Raw genomic sequence first — 23609 nt, forward strand, 5'->3', positions numbered from 1 at the left:
TGTCATTCTTGAGTACCTATAGAGCAGTATTGCATCCTTCATATCTCCGAAAAGTCTTTAGTTTTGTTATATTTATAAAAGAAATATAGGCTGTACCGAGTCTTTCCGGAAAAAAAACGAGCGCCTGGAGGCGTATCGTGTGGGCGGAGCTAAAGAATGACGAGCGCACACAAAGCGGTGACGTCCTCAAGCGTGGAGAAGAAAACGCTACCCTAAATAAACCATGGCTATCAATCAGATTCAACTAATACATATATGATCCAGAATCAAATCCGAGGCTTAAATAAATTGAACAGGAGAAGCAACAACAGCAGGACGTCCGTCTCTGTGGTATGTACAAGCCGACCCATACTCGAAAAAAACTCTCCAAAACTTGTGAGAAACCCGGAAGGAGTATTTTTGACACAGAAATACTCCATCAAACGTCCAACATTAGTTTTTGAAACTTTGTCTATGTTTAGAATGGGAATCCAAGTCTTTAACAGTGTAAAAAGCTCAGTACGCATGAAACAGCATTTCACCCCCCCCCCCTTTAATCTAACAAGAAAAGACAAATAAAAAATCACTCACTGCTAGTGAAGGATTAGTCTATATTTAATGTATACAGCAGTGTTATTTTACATTTGATTACTTTATTCAATTTCTGCTGTAGGCTTTTAGTACTTAACTGAATACCACTGTTAGCACTGAAAAACCTAGTATTAGTTTTTGCTGAAGTATTGTTAAATATGAAATTTCACTGACTTTTAAAATTACTCATAACATGATATAAGACAGTGATCATATCAGCCACCAATAATAATGTTAAATAACCGTGATTTCAATATTGATCACGATCATCATGATTATGATTTTTGCCATAATCGAACAACCCTATTGCAAAGGCATTTTCATGTTGACTTCAAAAGTAAATGTGTTACCTGACTATGTTCTAGGAAGATTATTTAATTATAGTCTCTCCCGGATGCTGTTTGCTGCCAAGCGAACGAAAGAGTGACATGACATATTTGTACATCATTGAGATAAAAGACTGAGCAATCATAGTGCTATATTGAGTTCAGTAGTTGTATGTTATTTTAGATGTCGTCTTAATAAGTCTGTCTAAGAGTGACAGAATTATTTTGAGGAGTTTTTTTTTCCAAACGGAAGCATTTGAACAGCTGTGAATGTTACTAAAAAAAAAAGCACAGGTCGTTCTAGGCTTTAATCTTAGCACACAACATTTCCAACTGTGAAAAACGTCATTGATAAAGAAGAATAATAGAGAAGTGGCCTGCTTTCCTTCATTTAATCACGGGAGTGCTGAGCGCTATGATTGCCCTCATTAACTTGTGCACAAACAGCTCTGGTGCTCACCATAAATCAGGCTAGAATCAGATGACATCACACACAAAAGCCGTCCATCTGATGCTTTGTCACTCGTCATTACTGATCAAATGCTGTGAGAAAAGAGTTGTTTTGTGATTTATTTTTTCCTGCAGCACTCTGACGCCAATCCGAGGCATTGTTGCATCATAATGGACCCGCACAAGAACGCGCCGTCCAGTTCTCTAGAATATGCAATCGCATTATTGTTGAGTGCAACTCTGGGCTTATTTGGGATTTGAGTCTGTGCAATGCAATAATACAACCCCAAAGCACAATGTGTTTTGTATTTAGACGTGCACAACAAGAGGCGTGATTTTTTTTTTCCCCTGCTCTTTGGTGTTTATGTTCCAGCTTGCGTTGAATGAAAAATTGATTCTGTCCTTTTCAGCAGCCCTCAGCTGCTACTTTTTCAACATATTGCCATCAGAGCTCACAATTCAAGGTCTTTAGTGGCAGTTTTCGCAGAACACATATTATGTCATTTTTCAGACAATCAACGAAGTGGCTGGTCTGTCATTACAGTCTGTCAATAAGGCCACCGTCTTTCATTACAAAGCAGTTAATTGGTCAGGGACTGCATTGTCTCTCATTATATAAGGCCAGAGCTGGTCAGCCAGTGCATTGTCTGTTATTAGCTGAAGCCTGGTTACTGTAAATAAAGTGCATTGACTCACTCCCTGCATTCCAGAGCTTCCTGTCTTTGTCTGCAGGTCTGCATCAATTCGGTAATGAATGCTAATTAACTCAATTGTGTACTGATATCTGATTGAAATAATATCTGCCCGTATGGGGCATCTCGTTTTAAAATTTTCTTCAAATTGAATTGTAGAATGATAAGCTCTCTGTTATTGCATAATATGACATGTTCCTTTATTGATCTAATAAGCAGCCATCAAAATTGTAACATGGTTTTAAAAAGCTGTGCATGTCAGTTTTATTTTGTTAATTTTCCATAGTATCAAACGTTTTGATGCTATATATATATGTTTATATACAGTATGTATTCAGTATATAATGTATACAATAAAGTGTGTCTGTTATATACTGAATATGTATATAGACATTTAAATCATTAAAAATATTAATTACAGTGCATATGTATATGTATACATACTCACCTAAAGGATTATTAGGGCACAAAGCTCCCGTTCCACCAGATCCCAAAGATGTTCTATTGGGTTGAGATCTGGTGACTGTGGGGGCCATTTTAGTACAGTGAACTCATTGTCATGTTCAATAAACCAATTTGAAATGATTCAATCTTTGTGACATGGTGCATTATCCTGCTGGAAGTAGCCATCAGAGGATGGGTATATGGTGGTCATAAAGGGATGGACATGGTCAGAAACAATGCTCAGGTAGGCAGTGGCATTTAAACGATTCCCAATTGGCACTAAGGGGCCCAAAGTGTCCCAAGAAAACATCCCCCACACCATTACACCACCACCACCACCTGCACAGTGGTAACAAGGCATGATGGATCCATGCTCTCATTCTGTTTACACCAAATTCTGACACTACCATCTGAATGTCTCAACAGAAATTGAGACTCATTAGACCAGGCAAAACATTTTCCAGTCTTCAACTATCCAAATTTGGTGAGCTTGTGCAAATGGTAGCCTCTTTTTCCTATTTGTAGTGGAGATGAGTGGTACCCGGTGAGGTCTTCTGCTGTTGTAGACCATCCGCCTCAAGGTTGTGCATGTTGTGGCTTCACAAATGCTTTGCTGCATTCCTCGGTTGTAACGAGTGGTTATTTCAGTCAAAGTTGCTCTTCTATCAGCTTGAATCAGTCGGCCCATTCTCCTCTGACCTCTAGCATCAACAAGGCATTTTCGCCCACAGGACTGCCGCATACTGGATGTTTTTCCCTTTTCACACCATTCTTTGTAAACCCTTGAAATGGTTGTGCGTGAAAATCCCAGTAACTGAGCAGATTGTGAAATCCTCAGACTGGCCCGTCTGGCGCCAAACAACAATGCCACGCTCAAAATAGCTTAAATCACCTTTCTTTCCCATTCTGACATTCAGTTTGGAGTTTAGGAGACTGTTCTGACCAGGGTCACACCCCTAAATGCATTGAAGCAACTGCCATGTGATTGGTTGATTAGATAATTGCATTAATAAACAATAGTGTTCCTAACAATCCTTTAGGTGAGTGTGTATATATATGTATGTATTAAGGTGACCACCCGTCGCGCGTAGCGCGTACGCGCACTGCGTTTGAAGCCAAATTTATGCATCCCGCAAATTGAGACCGTGTCACGCATGCTTGCTCAAAAAGTTGGTCGCTCTATATCCTCGTGCCTCAGGTAGCCAAACCAAAATTTCTTGACAGTTCAGCACACTACTGTTGCCACACACACAGTTGAACTGCTGTTGTCAACTTTTTCGTTGTTGTCATGACAGCGTACGCACGTGCATACCAGACACACTTGGAACTTTTTAGATTCACTTTCCTATTTGAAAAATGGAGTCTGGGGCACCACAATCATCCATCAAAAAGAGAAGGAGTGGGTACAAGAAAGACTGGGAAAATGAATATTTGTGACTGAAAGGTTTTGACCGAGAGAGCTTTTTTTGACCTTTGCAAAACGTCTCTCTCAATCGGACATAGTAAAATACGATGTCAAACGACACTCAAATTGCAAAAAATGCTTTTCTTAGTATTTTCGTATTACGCTTGTTTCTAGCCAAAATATAAATAAAAAATATCAAACAAAAGTTATTGTCTTGTTTTGGGAACAAATACCTCTATTTAAAGAGTTTTTGCTTAAAATAAGACAAATAATCTGCCAATGGGGTAAGAAAAATAATCGTAATTCAAGCAGAAAACAAGATTATTTTTCTCACCATTGGCATATTATTTTGCTTAATTTTGAGTGATTTTTCCCCCCAAAACAAGACAATATTTTTTACATGTCTAGTAAATGTTTCTTAATTTAAGAATTGTTAGATATTTAGACTTAAAACAAGACAAAAATACTAAATAAGAAATATATATATATATAATTTTTTTTTTTTTTTTTTTTTTTTTTTTTGCAGTGCAGACTTTATACTAACATGGAATTCACCATCCTTCCCTCCTTCTCATTCCGTGAACCTCTAGAGTTCACTTTACTTTTAGTTTAACTTTAACTTAACTATTTATTTATTTTTCTGTTCCTGTGGTGTTGAGCAACTACAAATTGTGCTAATCCTATAATTTGATATTATAATTTATTTAAAGTGAATAAATTATAATGAAAAATAAGTAAAGTAAAATAGCTAAAGTAAATCGTAAGTGGAAGTGCATCTGTCAATTCATTGAATGTTCAAAATAGTATGTCAAAAATACACATTGGTTGGCCTATATTCATGAGCATACATCAGCAATTAGCCTACACATGTTTAGGGGAATAGGGCATTATTAATATACCATGTAAGGTGCTATATGTGCTAGAAATGGGTAAACCACTATCTGCCCGTGGGGTGGCAGTGTCCCACATTGTCCCTCAGAAACATACCCTTTGTCCCCCCTTGAGCTAATTCGCAGGTGGTCACCCTAGTATGTATATATATATTATCCATTTATGTGTGTGTGTGTATATATATATATATATATATATATATATATATATATATATATATATATATATATATATATATATATACAAATAAATGGAAAAAAAAGTTTATGCTCCTAAACAAATTAAATCCACATTTTCCTAGATCCATTCAATTGGTGCAGGAAGTATTGATCGGTGGATGGGGGGAGATTCACGATTCTAACCCCACATAAAGAGCCAAAGTGTCCATTCAGAGTTTGTCCCGAGGGAAATTCCAAGTGTCAGGCCTCATACTAATCAGCTTTTATTAATTCAGCCGTTGGTTTAAGGGCCAAACAGGTTCATGTGATTGAGCTGTAATGTGCAAGTCTGAAAGATTATTTATCAGCAGGACTGTGCACTAGGGAGGTGGAGCCTGTGGGACAGGGGTCATTAGTGGATCGCCCTGAGGATGAATGGACACTCAAGAGCACACATTGCCATTTTAACAAGCTACTGCTTACTTATTCATGCCTTCCTCAAACCGCTGGAAGCATAAAGCTTAAACAGAACATTAACAACCCTTCCGCGGGCTATTGGACAGCAAGAAATGTATGAAACATGGACAAGTATTATAATGACTGTATGCCCTATGAAAATGTGAAAACAGCATTTTAAGATGGACACAGATTTCATTGGGGTTTACATCATTCAGTTTTTGAAAAGTGGATCTTTATTTGTTTCGTGCCCACATGTAAGTTTATTACACATAGAAATATAAATTTGTTAAATAGCCAAATTACAAAAACATTTTTGTGATTTGTCCATGCAAATGTTGCCACAATTATGCTAAGGTGTTTTGAGTGGTTGCCAAAGTGTTGGCACAGTGCAGTATGTAGTTGTTGGGAATTTTAGTGTGACTATGTTGTTGCTAGGATGTTCAGAGTGGTTGCTAAGTCTTTACCAAATGAACCCACCCTCAGTATTGATAATAATAAGAAATGTGTCTTTAGTGCCAAATATTAGAATGATTTATGAAGGATCATGTGACAGTGAAGACTGGAGTAATGATAATGAAAATTCAGAATAAATTAATAATATTATAATGTAATGATATTATATATTGTAATATTAATACTATTTCACAATATAGATATTTTTACAATTTAAGAGACCTCTTTCAAATACATTTAAAAAGCTTACCAACGACAGACTTTTAATGGTAGTTGAAACTGTTCACAGTATGCAAATGTTCCACATAGTAAAACCGTCTGACTATTTTCCTAAACATTCAGGAGCGAATCACACTATGTATTTCCGCAATGCATTGTGCTTGACTTGCAGTGTGGAAAATAAAGTGGAAGTAATACCAACCGCAATGTTTAAATCTTCATCTCATCTCATTATTTGATCCTACTGCCAAATACATTTTTAAACAAAACTGGGGTACAAATGCCCATATTTCAATTCTGTCACTTTAACTGGGCAACACTCATGCAACCTTACAAGGCCATGTGACAAAAAAAAAAAATATGCATTACACAGTATTTTCTGCCCAGTATGCAGTAAAACCTGCACTAGTGCTCCATATTCCATAAAACCCCATAGATTTTTGCAGATCTGTGATGATTGTGGTGCTAAGCTATGGGATGTGACAGGCGAGCCAGGGAAGATGCACTGCACTCGATGGCGTCTGATTAGTGGTGAGACGACGGATAAGTCTCATCAGTGAGTGGGCGCTGAGTGCAGCTCACTGTGTTAAGCTCTTGTGTCCTAATTGAATAGCGAGTGCTGTGACTGCTGCCAAAGACCTAGAGCTTTCCGAGAAACTGGGTCTCGTTTGATCCTCTCAATGTCATTACCACAATGTTACCTCTGCCTGACTGGGAAGAGAACAGCTCAGATATGCCCGTATCACCTGATCCCACCGGTGATGGTTTAGAGAGCTTTGTGTGGTACAGAAAATGGTCTCGTTCTTGTTTTATATAACGTGTAATGTGTCAGCAACTGATTTAGATTTTTATGGACATCTGCTTAGGAGACTTAATCCTCAGAAGGGTGCTTGTATGACTCATACAATATCTCTCAAAACACTGACATACATCTGCTGCAGATCATTGATCACATGCCAGAGCATCAGCAGAAATCACGGCCAGCTGTAAACACACACGCCCATGTCCTTTTACGGAGATTCTGTTGTCAGCTCTAATCTCTAATAGGATGTAACTAGATTGTGTTTTAATGCTGGTGGAATTGTATGTTCAACTAGTGAATAACAAGACTGTGCTGGTCCACAATTCCTAAACTAGCACTATCCAGCATGGCATAGTGTGGGAACTCGTGCTGGTGGTCTCTTAAGCCATGCTGTTCTCTGTTCTGGAGCTTATACAGTTCAGAAGCAATATCTATTTGCATCAGTTTAATACTACCTTAACATATTTCATAATATTTTGGAGACTTGGAAACTATCTTAGGGGGACAAAAGAGAACAAAAATTACCTTTTTACCTCTAATATTATTCATGATACCTTTCTATTTAGTAATTATTGTGAAAGTAGAACATTATGAGTATATAATGACCTTATAAATGGCTGGATGTAGGGCTGCAACGATTCATCGAGTAACTCGAGTTAATCGAATCAAAAAAATCCTCGAGGCAAAATCATCTGCCTCGACGCTTCGCTTAGTCCATTTAACTACACACAGATATTGGAGAAAGACATTTTTTGTGTAAGGACTCGGAGTATGAGCGGATTGCGGTTATATCCGCGGTTCAGGTGCGTAAACATCCCAAACATTGCAGGTGGATGAGAGAAATCGTTAATATGTTGATTTTAATAAAGACGCGGAACTCTCATATCACGCTAAAACGCAATGAATGCGTGTCGTTCTTTAACTTTCGTTTTCAGCTCATGTCGAGATCAAAGACCGCAATGCGAGAGAGAGAGAGCGGGCGGGCATCAGCACTGGTCATATAATTTAATATCGCTGTTTTTAAATGAAGAAAACTGTGTGTTGAGCTTCAGGATGCGACGCTGAACATTTAAGTTTCATTTGCGGCAGTACACGCGTCAGCTGAGGAGATAAGAGCAACTCCAAACACATGAACGCGATGGAGTTTGCAGCTTTGCACATGGGTCACCGTCATTGTGATGTGTGTGAAATCTTTAATGAGACTTTATATATCCTACTTGATAATATCTTCGAAATGCACCATTAGATGTTCTCAATACTAGGCGCAACAAATATCAGAACAAGCTGTAACGCGCGCGTGTGCTTGTGTGTGTGTGTGTGTGTGTGTGATTAGCAGCGCTCGTGCTTTCAGAGCTCAGAGCTGCGTGCTTTCATTGATTTGTGTAATTTAAATATCACACTTTAATCATATTTATAGCTACTAACTTAAAGCAAGCTGTGTTACAATGATGAATGATTAGCTCAAAAGATCAGCATGTGTGATGTACTTTATCTGAATTAAACATATCCAGGGTTGCCAACTCTCACGCATCTGGCGTGATTCTCACGCTTTAAGGCTCTGTCTCACGCTCTCACTCCGCCCAACTCAATCTCACGCCAAATTGCCAAACCTGCTTTTGATATTAAACAAAGCTATAAGCTTTAATTTTTTTAAATGTGTTTTAATGAAATTCAAACAATAAATAGCGTTTTGGCGCTAATGTGGCATAATGTTAAAGCCAGAGGCGTTGAAAAGCGGAGTTGCAGGCTCTCGTCTCCCTGCGGCGCGCGCTGGTCACGTGGCCCATGAGCGCTCAATACTTAGCGCTGTGCCAATGCATTTAAAATGGCTTAAGCGGATACACAACAGTTTCACCATATAGATGTTTGCTGCAAGTTTTGGTAAACAGTACAGCATAGTGTTAGTGTTTATTGATTATTAAGTCAGCCATATTTACAGGATCGTTTTATTATGGAGAGTGATAGAGATTCAACATTGTTAACATTAATGTTATTCTTGTATTTAGCCCTCAGGTATTCCTTACTAATAGGTCACACTTATACTCATTAAATTATATTTATTGAATATTTTGAGGAGATCTTTTGGTACTAAATACTATTTGTGCAACAATTATTTTCAATAAATGACCACTTAAAATATTTTTCTTCTAATATTTGTATTTCTTCTAAAATTTATATTACAATTAGTGTAGTAATTAATATTAAAATAGAGAATTCCAATTCAAAGAGGCAAATTAGAGTCATTTTGTGGCTAAAAAATATTAATGTTTATTTGTAATGCCATTAGGTGCCTTATGGCTCTTTAATAAATATACATGTATCTAATCTAGTTGCTCAAAAATATATTGCAGTCTTTGCATTCTAATAAATATTTAGATATGATGATCAAACACTAGATTTCTTTAAATGTGAATTTTCAAAACTTAAATAACTTGCATCCTAATCTTTTTAATGAATAATGATACTTATATAAGCACTCACAAGTGAATATTAAGGAATGGCACATATAATTTGACCCAAGAAATCTTTAAACTAGTGCCAAAACAAACATATTATTATGTACAGTATATATACTAGATATAAACTGATACTGAATCAAGATCAAAAGCATTACCCCCCCCCCCCCCCCCCCGGCCCCCAAAAAATCTCACTCCAACCTGAACTTAAAAGTTGGCAACCCTGCATATCTCGCGTTTGATCACGTTCTAGCGGTTATTCCTCCGTGTGATGTATAGGTTGTCGACCCTGGTTTATGTAAATGTAATTTTGCCAAAATAATTTGTTTTGTTTTGTTTAGCAACCTACTTCAGTGTAGCTAATATGTGACGATCGGGTGCGGGTGGATGGTTTGCTTCTAACAGCTGATTCGGTGACGATAGAGCTGATCCGCTCATCTCTTATTCCAAGTTAACCTGTCCAATATGTTTTGCTCCAGTAAAGGAGTAAATAAGACAGTAAATGCTTATGTCATGCCTGAGCTGAAGCTGATACATGAAAGTTAAGTTGCACAACATAAATACAATGTTTAGTTATTTATATTATTTATAGAATATTTATAGAATATTAGAATATTTATATTATATAGAATTTATAGAATATTTATATTATTTATATTGGCATTATTGTTATTTATATTACTACTATTTAGATTTATTGGTTGTAGGTTTAGTTTTAGATTGAACTATGTTTACCTTTTTAAAGTAATTTGAAATAGATTTTTATTTAATATAATATGGCAATTGTATGCATTAAAATTGTTTAGTTTCACAGTTATTAATGTATGCAATTTCAGCAATAAAACGTAATTTTTCTAAAAAGAAGACAAATTAGATGTTAATTTTAAGATGCCCGTCTTATTGTCTCTTATTGCTCTTTAATAAAGAAAAAGTAATTATTATCCGATTAATCGATTAATCGATCGATTAAGTGGTAGATTAATCGATTACAAAAAGAATCGATAGCTGCAGCCCTAGCTGGATGCTTTTTACGTTTTTAATTTTAGCATGTTTTTTTTCAGCATCATTCTGAAATTATTTAAATGTGCTTTTTAAATGGGTAAATTTCAAATTTATTTCAATTGGAGTTGGAACTAGAACTGAAATTCAAATTAATTGAAATTCAAATTAATTTAAACACCCCAATAACTGTAATTTTAACAAGAAAAGGGAACATTTGGCAATAATAATAAAACAAAAAAGGAGTATAGTTTTTACAGACAGACAACTTTATGGATAATGGTGAAAGAACTTCATTTCCCACAATGCCCTTACCTAATGATTTCAGTGAATTACATATCCTGTCCTTACATTCCAAACTGCTTTTGTGTGTGTGTGTGTGTGTGTGTGTGTGTGTGTGTGTGTGTGTGTGTGTGTGTGTGTGTGTGTGTGTGTGTGTGTGTGTGTGTGTGCGTGCGTGCGTGTGCGTGCGTGTGCGTGTGTGCGTGCTTGTGGCCCTGGTAATCCCCCACAAAAATTCCCCATAAAGATAGCAATATCGGAAATCCTTGTCCTTGCAGGGGACATGTTTAGGTCCCCATGAGGGTAAAAAATTGTATAAATCATACACAATGATGTTTTTAGAAAATGAAAAAATGCAGAACGTTTTCTGTGATGGTAGGTTTAATCTTAGAGGATTTGATTTGTACAGTTTGTACAGTAAAAATCATTATGTCTAAGGAAAGTTCAGGGGAAAACATGAAAACAGCAATTTGTGTGCGTGTGCGCACAAAAGAAAAAGTGCATAGATGTCGTTGTTATTCACTTAAGATCTTCCCCTCTGGCATAGCTCTGAAATTTAAACTGCATGCACAAAACACTCGACATGTTTCACATCACTGATATTTACAGCTACAGTAGAAGAGAAGAGAAGAGTTTCAACTACTTAACATTATTCCAAAATATTGTATGGCTTTATGAGACTTGGAGTTTAGTGCTAGAGTATTCTTAACAGCTTTTATGGTGCTTTTATTGTGCTGGATGTGCTCAGCTGAAACTGATTACAGAGGCAGTGAGGGTGGAGCTGAGGCATGGGATACGCATCATGAGAGAGGAAAAACAGGAAGTTAGGGAAAGAATATTGCAATGAGACCAAGGGTAAATTTCATTGAACTGTACATTATCCCACAATCAATACACTATCACTGTGTATGAGTCATCTCCCCAGCTGGATATCCATAACCGTCTCAGTCTGTTACACATTCTGACTGGAGCTGCTTCAGTCAGCGACGCTTCTAGACTCCAAATAAAAAGCCCCTGAGTCTGGCCTATCAGATGCTTTTGTTGTTTTCCAGGTCATCCAGACATCCGGTTCTGGATGGTTCAAAATCAAACGTGGGATTTCAAAAACAGAGTGATCAAAGATGGGGAAATAAAGGATGAAAGCAAGCAGCAGACCACTAACAGCAGAGCAGGCACAAAAACAACCACTTTCTTTTGAGTTTTGTTGTGTGAATAAAAAGCCTGCATTACTTGTGTCGTTTTTTTATTTTTTTTATCAGTTTTATATACAAAGAAAACTTTCTTGACAAAGTTGTCAAGCATCCTGTCCAGCTCGATACAGCAACATTTGCTCAACCAATGAGACCTATCTGTTTGTTTGACCAATGAGAGCCAGGTGTAGTGTCCAGGGAAACTATTGTTAGCTTAACCCTATTGGGGATCGTTTTCAACTAAAGCTGGATATCAATAAAGACATCTTAATGTTTTGTCCCCTCAGGACTTTCTGACTGATCTGATGATGTCTGAGGTGGATCGTTGCGGAGACAACGAGCATCTCATATTCCGTGAGAACACACTGGCCACTAAAGCTATAGAGGAGTACCTGAAACTAGTGGGACAGAAGTACCTGCAGGACGCCTTAGGTAAAAACTTTGTGAAAATTACATTGAATTGTCATTCAAATCAAAGCAGCCCGATGCTTTCCCTTACAATTCCTGCAGTGATTTTAAACCATCAAATATGCCCGTGAGAATAAAGAATCAATAATTTACTGCTTTTTTGTGTAGCCTGTGTTTTTGAAGTTCTGTTCAATTATTTAAGATATCAAGCCGAATATGAGTGCAAAATCAGGGTGCGGGGGGAAAGCTTTAGGCTCGGTTTCCCTCAAAAGTGCTTGTTTGATGCTGAGAAACTACTTTTAAAAGTTAAGTCTTTGAGAAAGTGTCAAATCTTACATAAACGTAGCATCGTTACATTCATTATTTGGGCAATTTTTGAACGTTTTGAACTTTTCCTTTATCTTATTACAAAATTACATTTTTTTTTTTTTTTTTCAACATTTCTAATGATAAATCTTTGTTACTTTCACATTAACTGTAATGTTCAGTACCGCAGCTGGCTGCATGCTGTCTGTGCTAAATGAGGTTTTCCGCATTGTTTATCTTCTTTGTCCCAGGTGAGTTCATCAAAGCTCTGTATGAGTCAGATGAGAACTGTGAGGTGGATCCGTCTAAGTGCTCCTCCAGCGACCTGCATGAGCACCAGAGCAACCTCAAGATGTGCTGTGAGCTGGCTTTCTGCAAGATCATCAACTCTTACTGGTAATGAGATCAAATTCACCTCTCATATCACCTCTCACACAGCTCATTATGGGATTTCTTTCTATTGGAAAGATGGGTGATTCCAATATTGGATACTGATTGGTCAATATTGAGTTCTAGTTATGCCGAAATAGTTCACCATAGTGCACTGCACTATTACAGGGTGGTCATTTTACACTTATATGATCAATTTACTCCACTTCTATTCTTATGGATGAGAGGGAGAGTATACATCATTGTATATGTAAATATATTTAAATTTTGAAGTATTTATTTTATATACAAATATAAATGTAGACGTATAATGCAATTATCACATTAATTATAGTGATCATACTAAATAATTAAAATGTCTTAGATACTACATTAGAATAGTATTTTATATACAGTTTATATATATATAATATATATATAAACTGTATATAAAATACTATATATATATATATATATATATATATATATATATATATATATATATATATATATATATATATATATATATATATAATTTGATTTGATTTATATAAAATAACACTGATTATCTCTTCATCACGGCACCTGTTAGTTGGTGGGAAATATTAGCCTGCAAGTGAACATTTTGTCCTCAAAGTTGATGTGGTAGAAGCAGGAAAAATGGGTAACCATAAGGATTTGAGCGAGTTTGACAAAGACCAAATTGTGATGGCTAGATGACTGAGTCAGAGCATCTCCAAAGCTGCAGCTCTTGTGGGGTGTTCCTAGTCTGCAGTGGTCAGTATCTATCAAAAGTGCTCCAAGGAAGGAACAGTGGTGAACCGGAGAAAGGATCATGGTGGATGGCCAAGGCTCATTGATGCACGTAGGGAGCAAAGCCTGGTCTGTGCTTGTGGGCTGATAAAACAGATGAGCTACTGTTTCTCAAATTGCTCAGGAAGTTAATGCTGGTTCTGATAGAAAAGTGTCAGAATACACAGTGCATCACAGATTTTTGCGTATGGGGCTTCATAGCCGCAGACCAGTCAGGGTGCCCATGCTGACCCCTGTCCACCTCCGAATGCACCAACAGTGGGCATTTGAGCATCAGAACTGGACCACGGAGCAATGGAAGAAGCTGGCCTGGTCTGATAAATCACATTTTCTTCAAAAATGGTTCAGGAATGGTTTGAGGAGCACAACAATGAGTTTGAGGTGTTGACTTGGCATCCTCCAGATCTCAATCCAATCGAGCATCTGTATGATGTGCTGAACAAACAAGTCTGATCCATGGAGGCCCCACCTCACAACTTATAGGACTTAAATGATCTGCTGCTAACATCTTGGTGCTTGAGTCTACTGGAATCCATTCTTTGATGGATCAACACAATATAAGGAAGGTGCTCATAATGTTATGCCTATATATATACATACATACACAATATTTGTATGAAATATATTAAAATTAGGTTTCATTTATATACAAATACAAATGTTTCCATATTTTAAAGATTATCACTTCATTTCAAGAATATTACCTTTATTGTATAATCAAAATTGTATTAATGCATGAACTGCCATAATAAGCACAATAAATAGATTAATAAATGCTAAATAAAAAACACGTAGTATAATTTGAAGGCTTAAGAAGGGTTATCGTCTGTTTTTAATTTCTTAATTCCTGGCAGATCCTGAATTAGCAATTTTGTCATTTCTCCAAAAAGCCCATGATGCCTGGCATAGTAGGACTAATAAGAAGTGAGAGGTCTCCATCTGTCCTCATAGAGACTGTGCTATTCCTTAATCATCACCTACGTTTCTGCAAAACCATGCTGAGAAATGAAATTAGTCTCTCTTGCAATGGCCTGGTGCAAGATATTCCATCAGGGGAATGTAATTTCCCTGCCTTTGAAGAGTATCTTAGACTGAATCTTGACAGGTTGTGTCTAACTGTGTCCGCCATCTTTTATGTCTTGCAGTCTTAAAAAGAGCAACTTTGATAGCAGATTGTGGTGAGTTAGAGGCAGCAGCAGGGGACGTCCTTACAGCGATGATGTGAAAATCGAAGGAGGGTGTAACGGTTAAAGGGGGTAGCAGTGAAAGTGTTGTGGGAGAAGATGCCGTCCCGCATTGTTAACACTTAATTAAATGCTCACTGTGACTGTGATGCAATGTGGGAATGCAGAACTGTGTGGGAGTTTTGTTGTTTTTGGGCCTGTTTGTTAATAAACAGTTACTAAGCAGTGCTAGACTCACTAATGCTGGATTAAAGTCATCATTTATTCACCCTCATGTTTTTCTGTAGGGTAATTTTAGCTGTAGTCATTGTGAACTGTTGAAGACAATATGTTGGAATCATCTTAAATGATATGGATAACTAATATTTTTTTTTAATTCTAAACAAATCGCTTAATTTGCTTTTCACTCCAGCGTGTTTCCTCGGGAGCTGAAAGAAGTGTTTGCGTCCTGGAGGCAGGAATGCAGTAGCCGAGGACGACCAGACATCAGCGAACGCCTGATCAGTGCGTCTCTCTTCCTGCGCTTCCTGTGTCCTGCCATCATGTCACCTTCACTTTTCAGCCTCATGCAGGAATATCCAGATGACCGCACCGCCCGGACACTCACGCTCATTGCCAAAGTGACACAAAACCTCGCCAACTTCACCAAGTGAGTAAATTTGTGCATGAAAATTAACGATAGAAATTTTGTTTACCAAACCATAGGGTTCTTGATTTTAAAGAACACCAAAAAAAAAAAAAACACACCCCAATCTATCCTGAAAACAAAACCTGTGGTTGCAGATAGTTATGTGGACATACTGATGAAGTGTTTTAGATGGCATTAGGAAACTCAAACTATATTTACTGTGTTTTTTGTGATAGGTTTGGCAGTAAGGAGGAGTACATGTCCTTCATGAATCAGTTCTTGGAGCATGAATGGACCAACATGCAGCGCTTCCTGCTGGAGATCTCCAACCCAGAGACCATCTCAAACACAGCAGGCTTCGAGGGTTATGTTGACCTGGGCCGTGAACTCTCCACTCTCCATTCTCTTCTGTCAGAAGCGGTCTCACAGCTTGATCAGGTGTGACTGAACAAATATAATTTTCATGGGATATATATAGAGATTCCCTTACAGAAAATCACATAGCTCAGTAAAAAGGGATTTATAAATATATTTTTATCATTGTAATTCTGATTTGGAGATCAGAAAGTAGAACCTAATACTTAATAGAAGTGAAGAGATTTTCACTTAAGATGAAATACAGACCGTACTGGCTCTAAAATCTGATTGGATGAACCACAATCCAATGATCTAAAATGTGAAATAGTAGATATATGCACACCTGAGTTTTCTACCAGGAACAAAGTGTCAAATGTCAGAACATTCATATTTTAAATAACTCCCACCCAAGCCATAAACACAAAAATGGGTCTTGCTGAGGCCTGGTTAAGTTGAGTTTGTACACTTAAAACTCAAGATGATGGTAAGGGGTGACATTTCCAAAATACGCTCAATTGGTCGGCATTACTCAATTTTCGGCATTACTGACAGACTGGGAAGAGAGGTGCTGCAATAATTTGTATATTTTTTAAACACCTATGCTAGTAGACCATAAATACAAAATCACAACTTTGTAAAAGTGCCTAATATTGCATCTTTAAAGGGTTAGTTCACCCAAAAAGAAAATTTAGGTAATTAATGGCTTACCCTAATGTCATTCCACACCTGTGAGACCTCCATTCATCTTCAGAACACAGTTTAAGATATTTTATATTTAGTCTGAGAGCGTATCCAAGTGTATGCACACTATACTGTCCATGTCCAGAAAGGGAATAAAAACATCATTAAAGGAGTCCATGATATGTGACATCAGTTAGTTCATTAGAATCTCGTGAAGAATCAAAAATACATTTTGGTCCAAAAATCATATCAACTGATGTCACATATGGACTACTTTGATGATGTTTTTATTCCCTTTCCGGACATGGACAGTATAGTGTGAATACACTTGGATACACACTCAGACTAAATATAAAATATCTTAAACTGTGTTCTGAAGATGAACGGAGGTCTTATGGGTGTGGAACGACACTAGAGTCATGACAGACAGAGAGTCATGACTAGAGTTAATGACATCAATTTCATTTTTGGAAACCCTTTTAATATTTAGGCAGAATTTTTCTAGAAACCATAAAACAGTTACAGTATTAAAAATATATCTTGCTGTTAGGCTAAATTGTGCACTGTCAATAGAAACTTCCAGATTAACACCTGCCATTGATCATTAAAATTCTGCGCTAAACCGAACAACATTCATTGAACAGTAAAATCACTGTAACACAGAGCCTCTCTTGTCTTACTGCTTTAAACTGTGCTGGAATAACATACTAAACATTATTTTAATTGGTGTTTCTGAAGTGATATATATCAGAGTGAGTTCAGTGCTCTGTCGAATTTGAATCCAGTCAGTCACAATTCATTCTCCATTGTATTGTAGAGTACTATCACCAAGCTTGGTCCTCTAGCGCGGATCCTGCGGGACGTGAATTCAGCTCTGACGAACCCCACCGGAGTCCCTGTCCCGTCTCCCACAGAGCGCGTGGGCTCCCCCAGTCTACCCAGCAGCAGCTTGTCTACCGGTCTTCAGAAAATGGTCATGGACAGTGAGATCACAGGGTAAGTCAAACCTAAAGTAGACTTTTCAATTTCAGCCTGGTTTAGATTAGATATTTGTGCAAACTAATCATTATCATTCTGGTGTGGAATATGGCAAAAATTAAGATGAAACTTTTCCAGAGCAAGGCTCTTATGAAGCGCTACAACTTCTCTTGCTGCTCGATTGATCACCCAGTGCTTTCAAAGAAGATTAATTGGATCTGATAATGTAATGTAATTTGTTTTCAAATCTATTACTAGCTAAAACTAAAAGAGCACAGTACTAGCATTGCCAAGGTCATGGGTTCAGTTTTCTGGAAACATGAATATTAATAAAATGTATGAGTGCACAGACTAATATGCTGATCTGGTGCTCAAGAAACATTTATTGTTAAATGACCACTGGATGGGTTTGTGATTTTTTTATACATAGAAATTTCAAAAGAACAGCATTTATTTGACATCGAAATCTTGTGTCATCGTAAATTTCACTTCTTGACTGATTTAATTTTTCTTGCTATATAAAAGTATACATTTCTTTAAAATAAAAAATGTACCCTAAACGTTTGAATGTGTAAATGTAGAAAGTGGTAATTTAATGCATGCAAACATTGCCAGACTTATTCTGATTTGTTTTGACTGGAGAGAATCAAGCAAGACATTGCTTATACTTTCCTTTTCTTCATGTGGAGAAGAAAAAAAAGAAACAGAAAACCTTCAGGGTGGCTTTAGGCCAGTGCGGTTTATCCCCTTGTACAGTAATCATTGGCATATTTTAATGTAGTCTTGAATCAAAGCTATTTTTTTTGTCATGAGACATTGTGTACTGTAAAGTATAGTGTTCGGACTGTAATCTGTCATATCAGCACACTTCAGTGAACCATGCAAATGAGCTAGATTGGCAAATAATGCATTTGATTTGAATTAAAGAACAGCTGTGATCTTCAATTTTGTCCTGTCGCCACTTGGACAGGTTGGTGGATTTCACTCGGCTGCCCTCGCCGACGCCTGAAAACAAGGATCTGTTTTTCGTAACGAGGAATTCTGTGATTCAGCCGTCGCCCGCCCGCAGCTCCAGTTACTCAGAGGCCAACGAGCCAGATGTTCAGATCCCTAACGGCAGCAAGAGCTTGTCAATGGTGGACCTGCAGGACAGCCGTTCTCTTGAGAGTGCTCCCAACACCTCTTTTAGCGACCCCATCAATGACAGCCAGACCTCAGTCGGCCAGGGCACGGGAGTGTGGACCACCCGCACCGTCAAGGGCAGCGCGCCCAGTGGTCCGACTCTAAGGAGGGCAGGTCAGACCCCCACGACACCGAGCACAGAGACCGCCCCGGGAAGGTCCCAGCTGCTTGCCCCGCTCTCGTTCCAGAACCCTGTGTACCAGATGGCTGCCGGATTACCCGTGTCGCCCCGTGCGGTGGCCGATTCGGGATCTGAATGCCAGAGTTCCATCAGCTCCCAGGGTAACGCAGAGGAAGCAGCTACCGCGGGGTCAAAGCACCCGTTCCTGAGCCAGTCAAGCACGGGGGCCAGTGGTGGAGGGGGCAGTAGTGGGGATGAGTTCATTCGCCGTTCTGGAGAATTCACCCGCAGACAGCTGTCCCTCACGGATACGCAACACCAGACCAACGTACCGCGGCAGAACAGTGCAGGGCCGCAGCGCCGGATAGACCAGCCGCCTCCGACCGTCACAAGAGGCCGCACCCCACCCAACATGCTCAACACCGCACCCTACCCCCGTCCCTCCAGTGGAAGCATGATGTCATCATCTCCTGATTGGCCAAGCAGTGGTACCAGACTGAGGCAGCAGTCATCATCCTCCAAAGGGGACAGTCCAGAATCCAAGCAGCGGACCCTGCACAAACAAGTGAGTTAAATGTGTCTTTTAATGAAAAAAACTAAAACTGATTTTAAGTAATTCATGATTCATTTACTTTTTTCAGCGCCAATATACCCATATATCTTAATAGTTTAACAAAGTTAATAGTTTTACTTTTTTGTATAAAATCAAATGTTGTCAAAAATCTTAATGTAAAACCTGTGGCTGTAACGGGACCAGGGTTGTTTTAGTATCATTGAGATACTGTTATCGTTTTTATTAATATTCTGAATTAAATTTTTTATGTTTTCATTTTAATTTTAGTTTTTTATTTTGTGCACAGTTTTAGTTATTTTAGTCAAATGAAAACAAGAAAAGTTGCCTTGAAATGGGAATCTTAAACCTAAAATAAGGTTTAATTTCAGTTACTGTAGTTTATTTTATTTCAAGTAACAGAAATGTTTTTATAATTCTAGTTTTAGTTCACTATTATAAGCCTGACTGGGAGAGTGCTTCTTATAGGTGCTATTCATCTTTTTGAGCACTAGATTTCCACAACGTACATGATTTTTAAAAGATATCTTTGCCACAAATAATTGAATGGCCTTAATTTAACTAAAACAAGGGAACTAATTAACAAAATGTGGCCACGAATTAATAGATTGTGGGAATAAATTGGGTCTTTTCCTCGATGTCTATTTTGTTCTTACGTGTCATGTGTGAGGCTCCTTTTGCCTTAACAAATGTTGCTTTTATTTAAAGCAGTTAAACTAATGATTTTTCTTTGGACAATAAACTAAAAAAAAAGAATACAATGGACTTACATTGAAGATGAGACCAAAGTCATATCTGGAGATCAAAATATTACAACGAATCAACTTCGAGTTGTGCTAGTGAGCAACTCAACAGAAAACCCCAGCAACCACTACCACATAGCAACAAGCTAATAAGTAGCATTGTAGCAACAAGTTTTGCAGGGCTAGCGACACTCATGTTTTTTCAAGTGTTATAAACCTAATCATTGATTTCGCTGCTACAATCAAGAAAAATATGTTATATGTCTCAAAGTTTCAAGTTCTCAAAATATAGCATTATAAAACTGATCACATCCTTTCTGTCTCTTTATGTTGCAACGTTCTCATAGCTAATTTATATACCACTAAATTAGCTACCACTTGGCTGATATCCTTAAAACAACTTGGCACTCAGATCTCTCAGGGGATAATGAGCCTTTTGGTGCAATGCTACAATCAAGCGTGGCTCTTAGTTTGAGATGAACACGCAGCCCTCTCGCTGTCAGAGGCGAAAGGAACGGAGCAGACAAGCAGAATTAATTGCCAGAGCGCAGGCGCTGGGCTAGTGATTAAATGACTGCTCGCATTGTCCAAACTGTTCCTTTGATGTCTGTTGATGTCTGCTGAATGACTCTTCATTAAAAAAATGATCAAGTGTTTTTTCCAGCGAGCACAAGTGTTCACCTTGAAAAGTTTTGAGGCACTTGTGTGTGTGTATGTTTCTCTGGATGAGGGAAAAAAATGTATATGATACAATAATTTATTTGTGTGTGTGTTCAAATAAACTTTTATTAGGCTCCATCCCCTGTGAATCCCAATGCATTGGACCGCACTGCTGCATGGCTGCTGAATATGAATGTGCAATATTTGGAGCAGGAGGGAATTGACCCAGATTTGAAACACCGGGAGGACTTTCCAAACAAGGAGGATCTCACGCCAACTGAAAAGGTAATAATGAGACCTCTTTCTGCGGTGCAGCTGTATAAAAATACAGCAGGCTTACTGTTTGTGTGTTCAAAACTGGCCTCCCATGGGGACGCAGACAGGAAGTGCTAGCAGACAGTAAGAATCTCTTAGAATGCGTTAGCTGCTTTAGCTATTTATCGACACTGAAACATGATAGATTTTCTGTGACATGATATGATATGTTGATGAATATTATTTATATTCCATGCTGACATTGCCAGATAACCTTTCTGGAATTACCAATCATGTAAAAAAAAAAATTTTAATATTTATACTCAGTGTTGGGGGTTACAAGTAACTTGAGTTACGTGATAAGATTACTTTTCAAGTAACTAGTAAAGTAGCGCAATACTTTTCAAATTTACAACAAAATATCTGTTACTTTTTCGAAAAAGTAACGCACGTTACTTTTTCACATTTATGTGACCGATAGCTCTCTCTTCTCCCCATGACGAGAGAAATCAAGACTAAGTGCAAAGGCGTTGTGTGTGAACAGGTTATTATAGTTCTAGACTAAAAGTCAAAGGCAAAATCAGACTATCCAAACATGCAGTAAATAAAACAAATATTTTTATGCATTTAATATACCTCTATTGACCAATTTGCTGCTGAACTTTGGTGATTTTTTTTTAAAATTATTGGTAAAACTTTTTCTCCTGCATCCTATTCTTTCATTATCCAGAATGGTAGCGCAGCACAACAGAGCTGCGCCCTCTACTGTTAATGTGTGAATTTGTATTTTTACCTTAGCCTGAGGCTTATTAATTTAATTTTGTAATGAAGAGGTCTTTACATTTGCACAAAAAAATATTTTTTTATATTTTTATAAAATAGAAAATGCGTCTCAGCCATCCCACAGTCAATGTCCGTAATAGTTGATAAAATGTTATATTTTAAATCTAATAGTTGATAAAATATGTAATATTTTAAATCTAGCTTTACAAGCTTTCAGAATACGCTTTAGTATCAATGCTCATCTCTTTTCCACCGTTTTGTTAATTACCTCTTCAGTAAACCAATAGACCCCTTAAAAGTTTGTAAACATTGCAACGTTTCATGGTGGGCGGGGATTAGCTGGAGGCAAAAAAGGTGCTGCGCGATGTTGACAAGACCCTTTTTGGAGGGATTTTTTAAACATGGATGCAGAAGAAGGTTTGGAGCTGTCTGAATATGTACAGTCACAGTCACAGACTCTGCGGGACCGTGATGGCTGTTTTTGTAAATTAATTATGAATTACTTTCGGGTGGTTTGGGGAATTTTGTCAAGGCTGTCTAATGTAACCTGTTGCTGGGCTAACTATGACAATGTGGATTATTTTAAGAGACCATTTAAATGATGGCACACTCATCTATCGCTGTATGTTTGTTTATCATTTAAGCTAGCTAACGTTAGTGCGCTGAAGGTTGACGACTTTTCACCTAATAATAATAGATTTTATTTATAACCTATAAAACAGAAACGTGCTGATTTGTACTAGATAAAACCAACACACCAGTACATATGCATAGACTATTTTACCTGATATGAAGTGTGCACTGCAAACACAAGCATTATTTATGATCGTCTCCATCCAGTCTGTATGGTGTATTGCATTCAACTACAATTGTCTTCTTGATTTCTGTGAAGGAATGTCTGCCGGGATCCGGTAAAACTTCAGTTTTGGACCCAAAGTGCTGTTCCTTCTATTCTGGCAGCCAAAAACATTTTAAAGTCAAAACCTCAAACTTTTAGTGCTCCTGCTATTAGTTCTTCTTATGTTTTGCCTCCAGTAGAGCGGTGACGTCACAGTGATGTAGGTGATTAAGGGGTCTACACTGTAAAAAAAATATTGTTGGTTTAACTTAAAAAAGTACGTTTATTTTGAGTTTATTGAAATTAAAAATTTGAGTTGAAACAGTGAAGCAAATTGGTTTAATAAATAGAAACGCAAAATATTATTGTATCTGAACCACATAAAAATTTTGATAAAATAGCACAATTTGGCATGTTTCACTGCATCATCACAACTAAAACATACACAATTACCCAGTATGCTTCTTTTAAAAAATAAAATATTTTATTTATTTTTGAATAAAGGTTGTCAATTCTCAAAAATGTTCATTGTATTAACTCAAATTTTTAATTTCAATGAACTCAAAAATTTTAAGGCAACCAGGTAACTTTTTTTTAAAATATTTGTTCAAATATATAAAATATATTCAAATAATTGTTGACTGTCGCCTACGTCACTGTACTAATTTTGCCTAATCTTCACAGTACTTTAGACCGTGATGGAAACGCAGACAGCAGCAGGTCTAAGGGGAAAAGTTCCTGGGAATAAAGTTCCTTGTACAAATTTCCATTTCGTTGGAAACGGGGCTATTGATAAGAAGACATTTTTCTTGAACGGCAAATCAGCATATTAGAATGATTTCTGAAGATGATGCTGAAAATTCAGCTTTGACATCACATGTAGAAATAACATTTCAAAATATATTTAGCTAGACATTAAAAAATCTTATCAAGCCC

General features: G+C 37.4%; 1 protein-coding gene across 8 annotated transcripts in view; it reads left to right on the forward strand.

Annotated features, from left to right (window-relative positions):
• The window catches only part of dab2ipa (DAB2 interacting protein a), a 122330-nt gene that overhangs the window by 90027 nt on the left and 8694 nt on the right, over positions 1-23609 (forward strand). For all 8 annotated transcript variants that reach the window (XM_067414256.1, XM_067414254.1, XM_067414257.1 and 5 more), the window contains 7 exons: positions 12084-12228; positions 12762-12906; positions 15289-15525; positions 15741-15942; positions 17360-17538; positions 18491-19388; positions 20930-21082. In XM_067414256.1, coding sequence (XP_067270357.1) covers positions 12084-12228; positions 12762-12906; positions 15289-15525; positions 15741-15942; positions 17360-17538; positions 18491-19388; positions 20930-21082 — 1959 coding nt within the window. The remainder of the gene's footprint in view (positions 1-12083; positions 12229-12761; positions 12907-15288; positions 15526-15740; positions 15943-17359; positions 17539-18490; positions 19389-20929; positions 21083-23609) is intronic.

This window comes from Pseudorasbora parva, chromosome 13 (assembly GCF_024679245.1).
Source record: "Pseudorasbora parva isolate DD20220531a chromosome 13, ASM2467924v1, whole genome shotgun sequence".
Classification (NCBI taxonomy): Eukaryota; Metazoa; Chordata; class Actinopteri; order Cypriniformes; family Gobionidae; genus Pseudorasbora; species Pseudorasbora parva.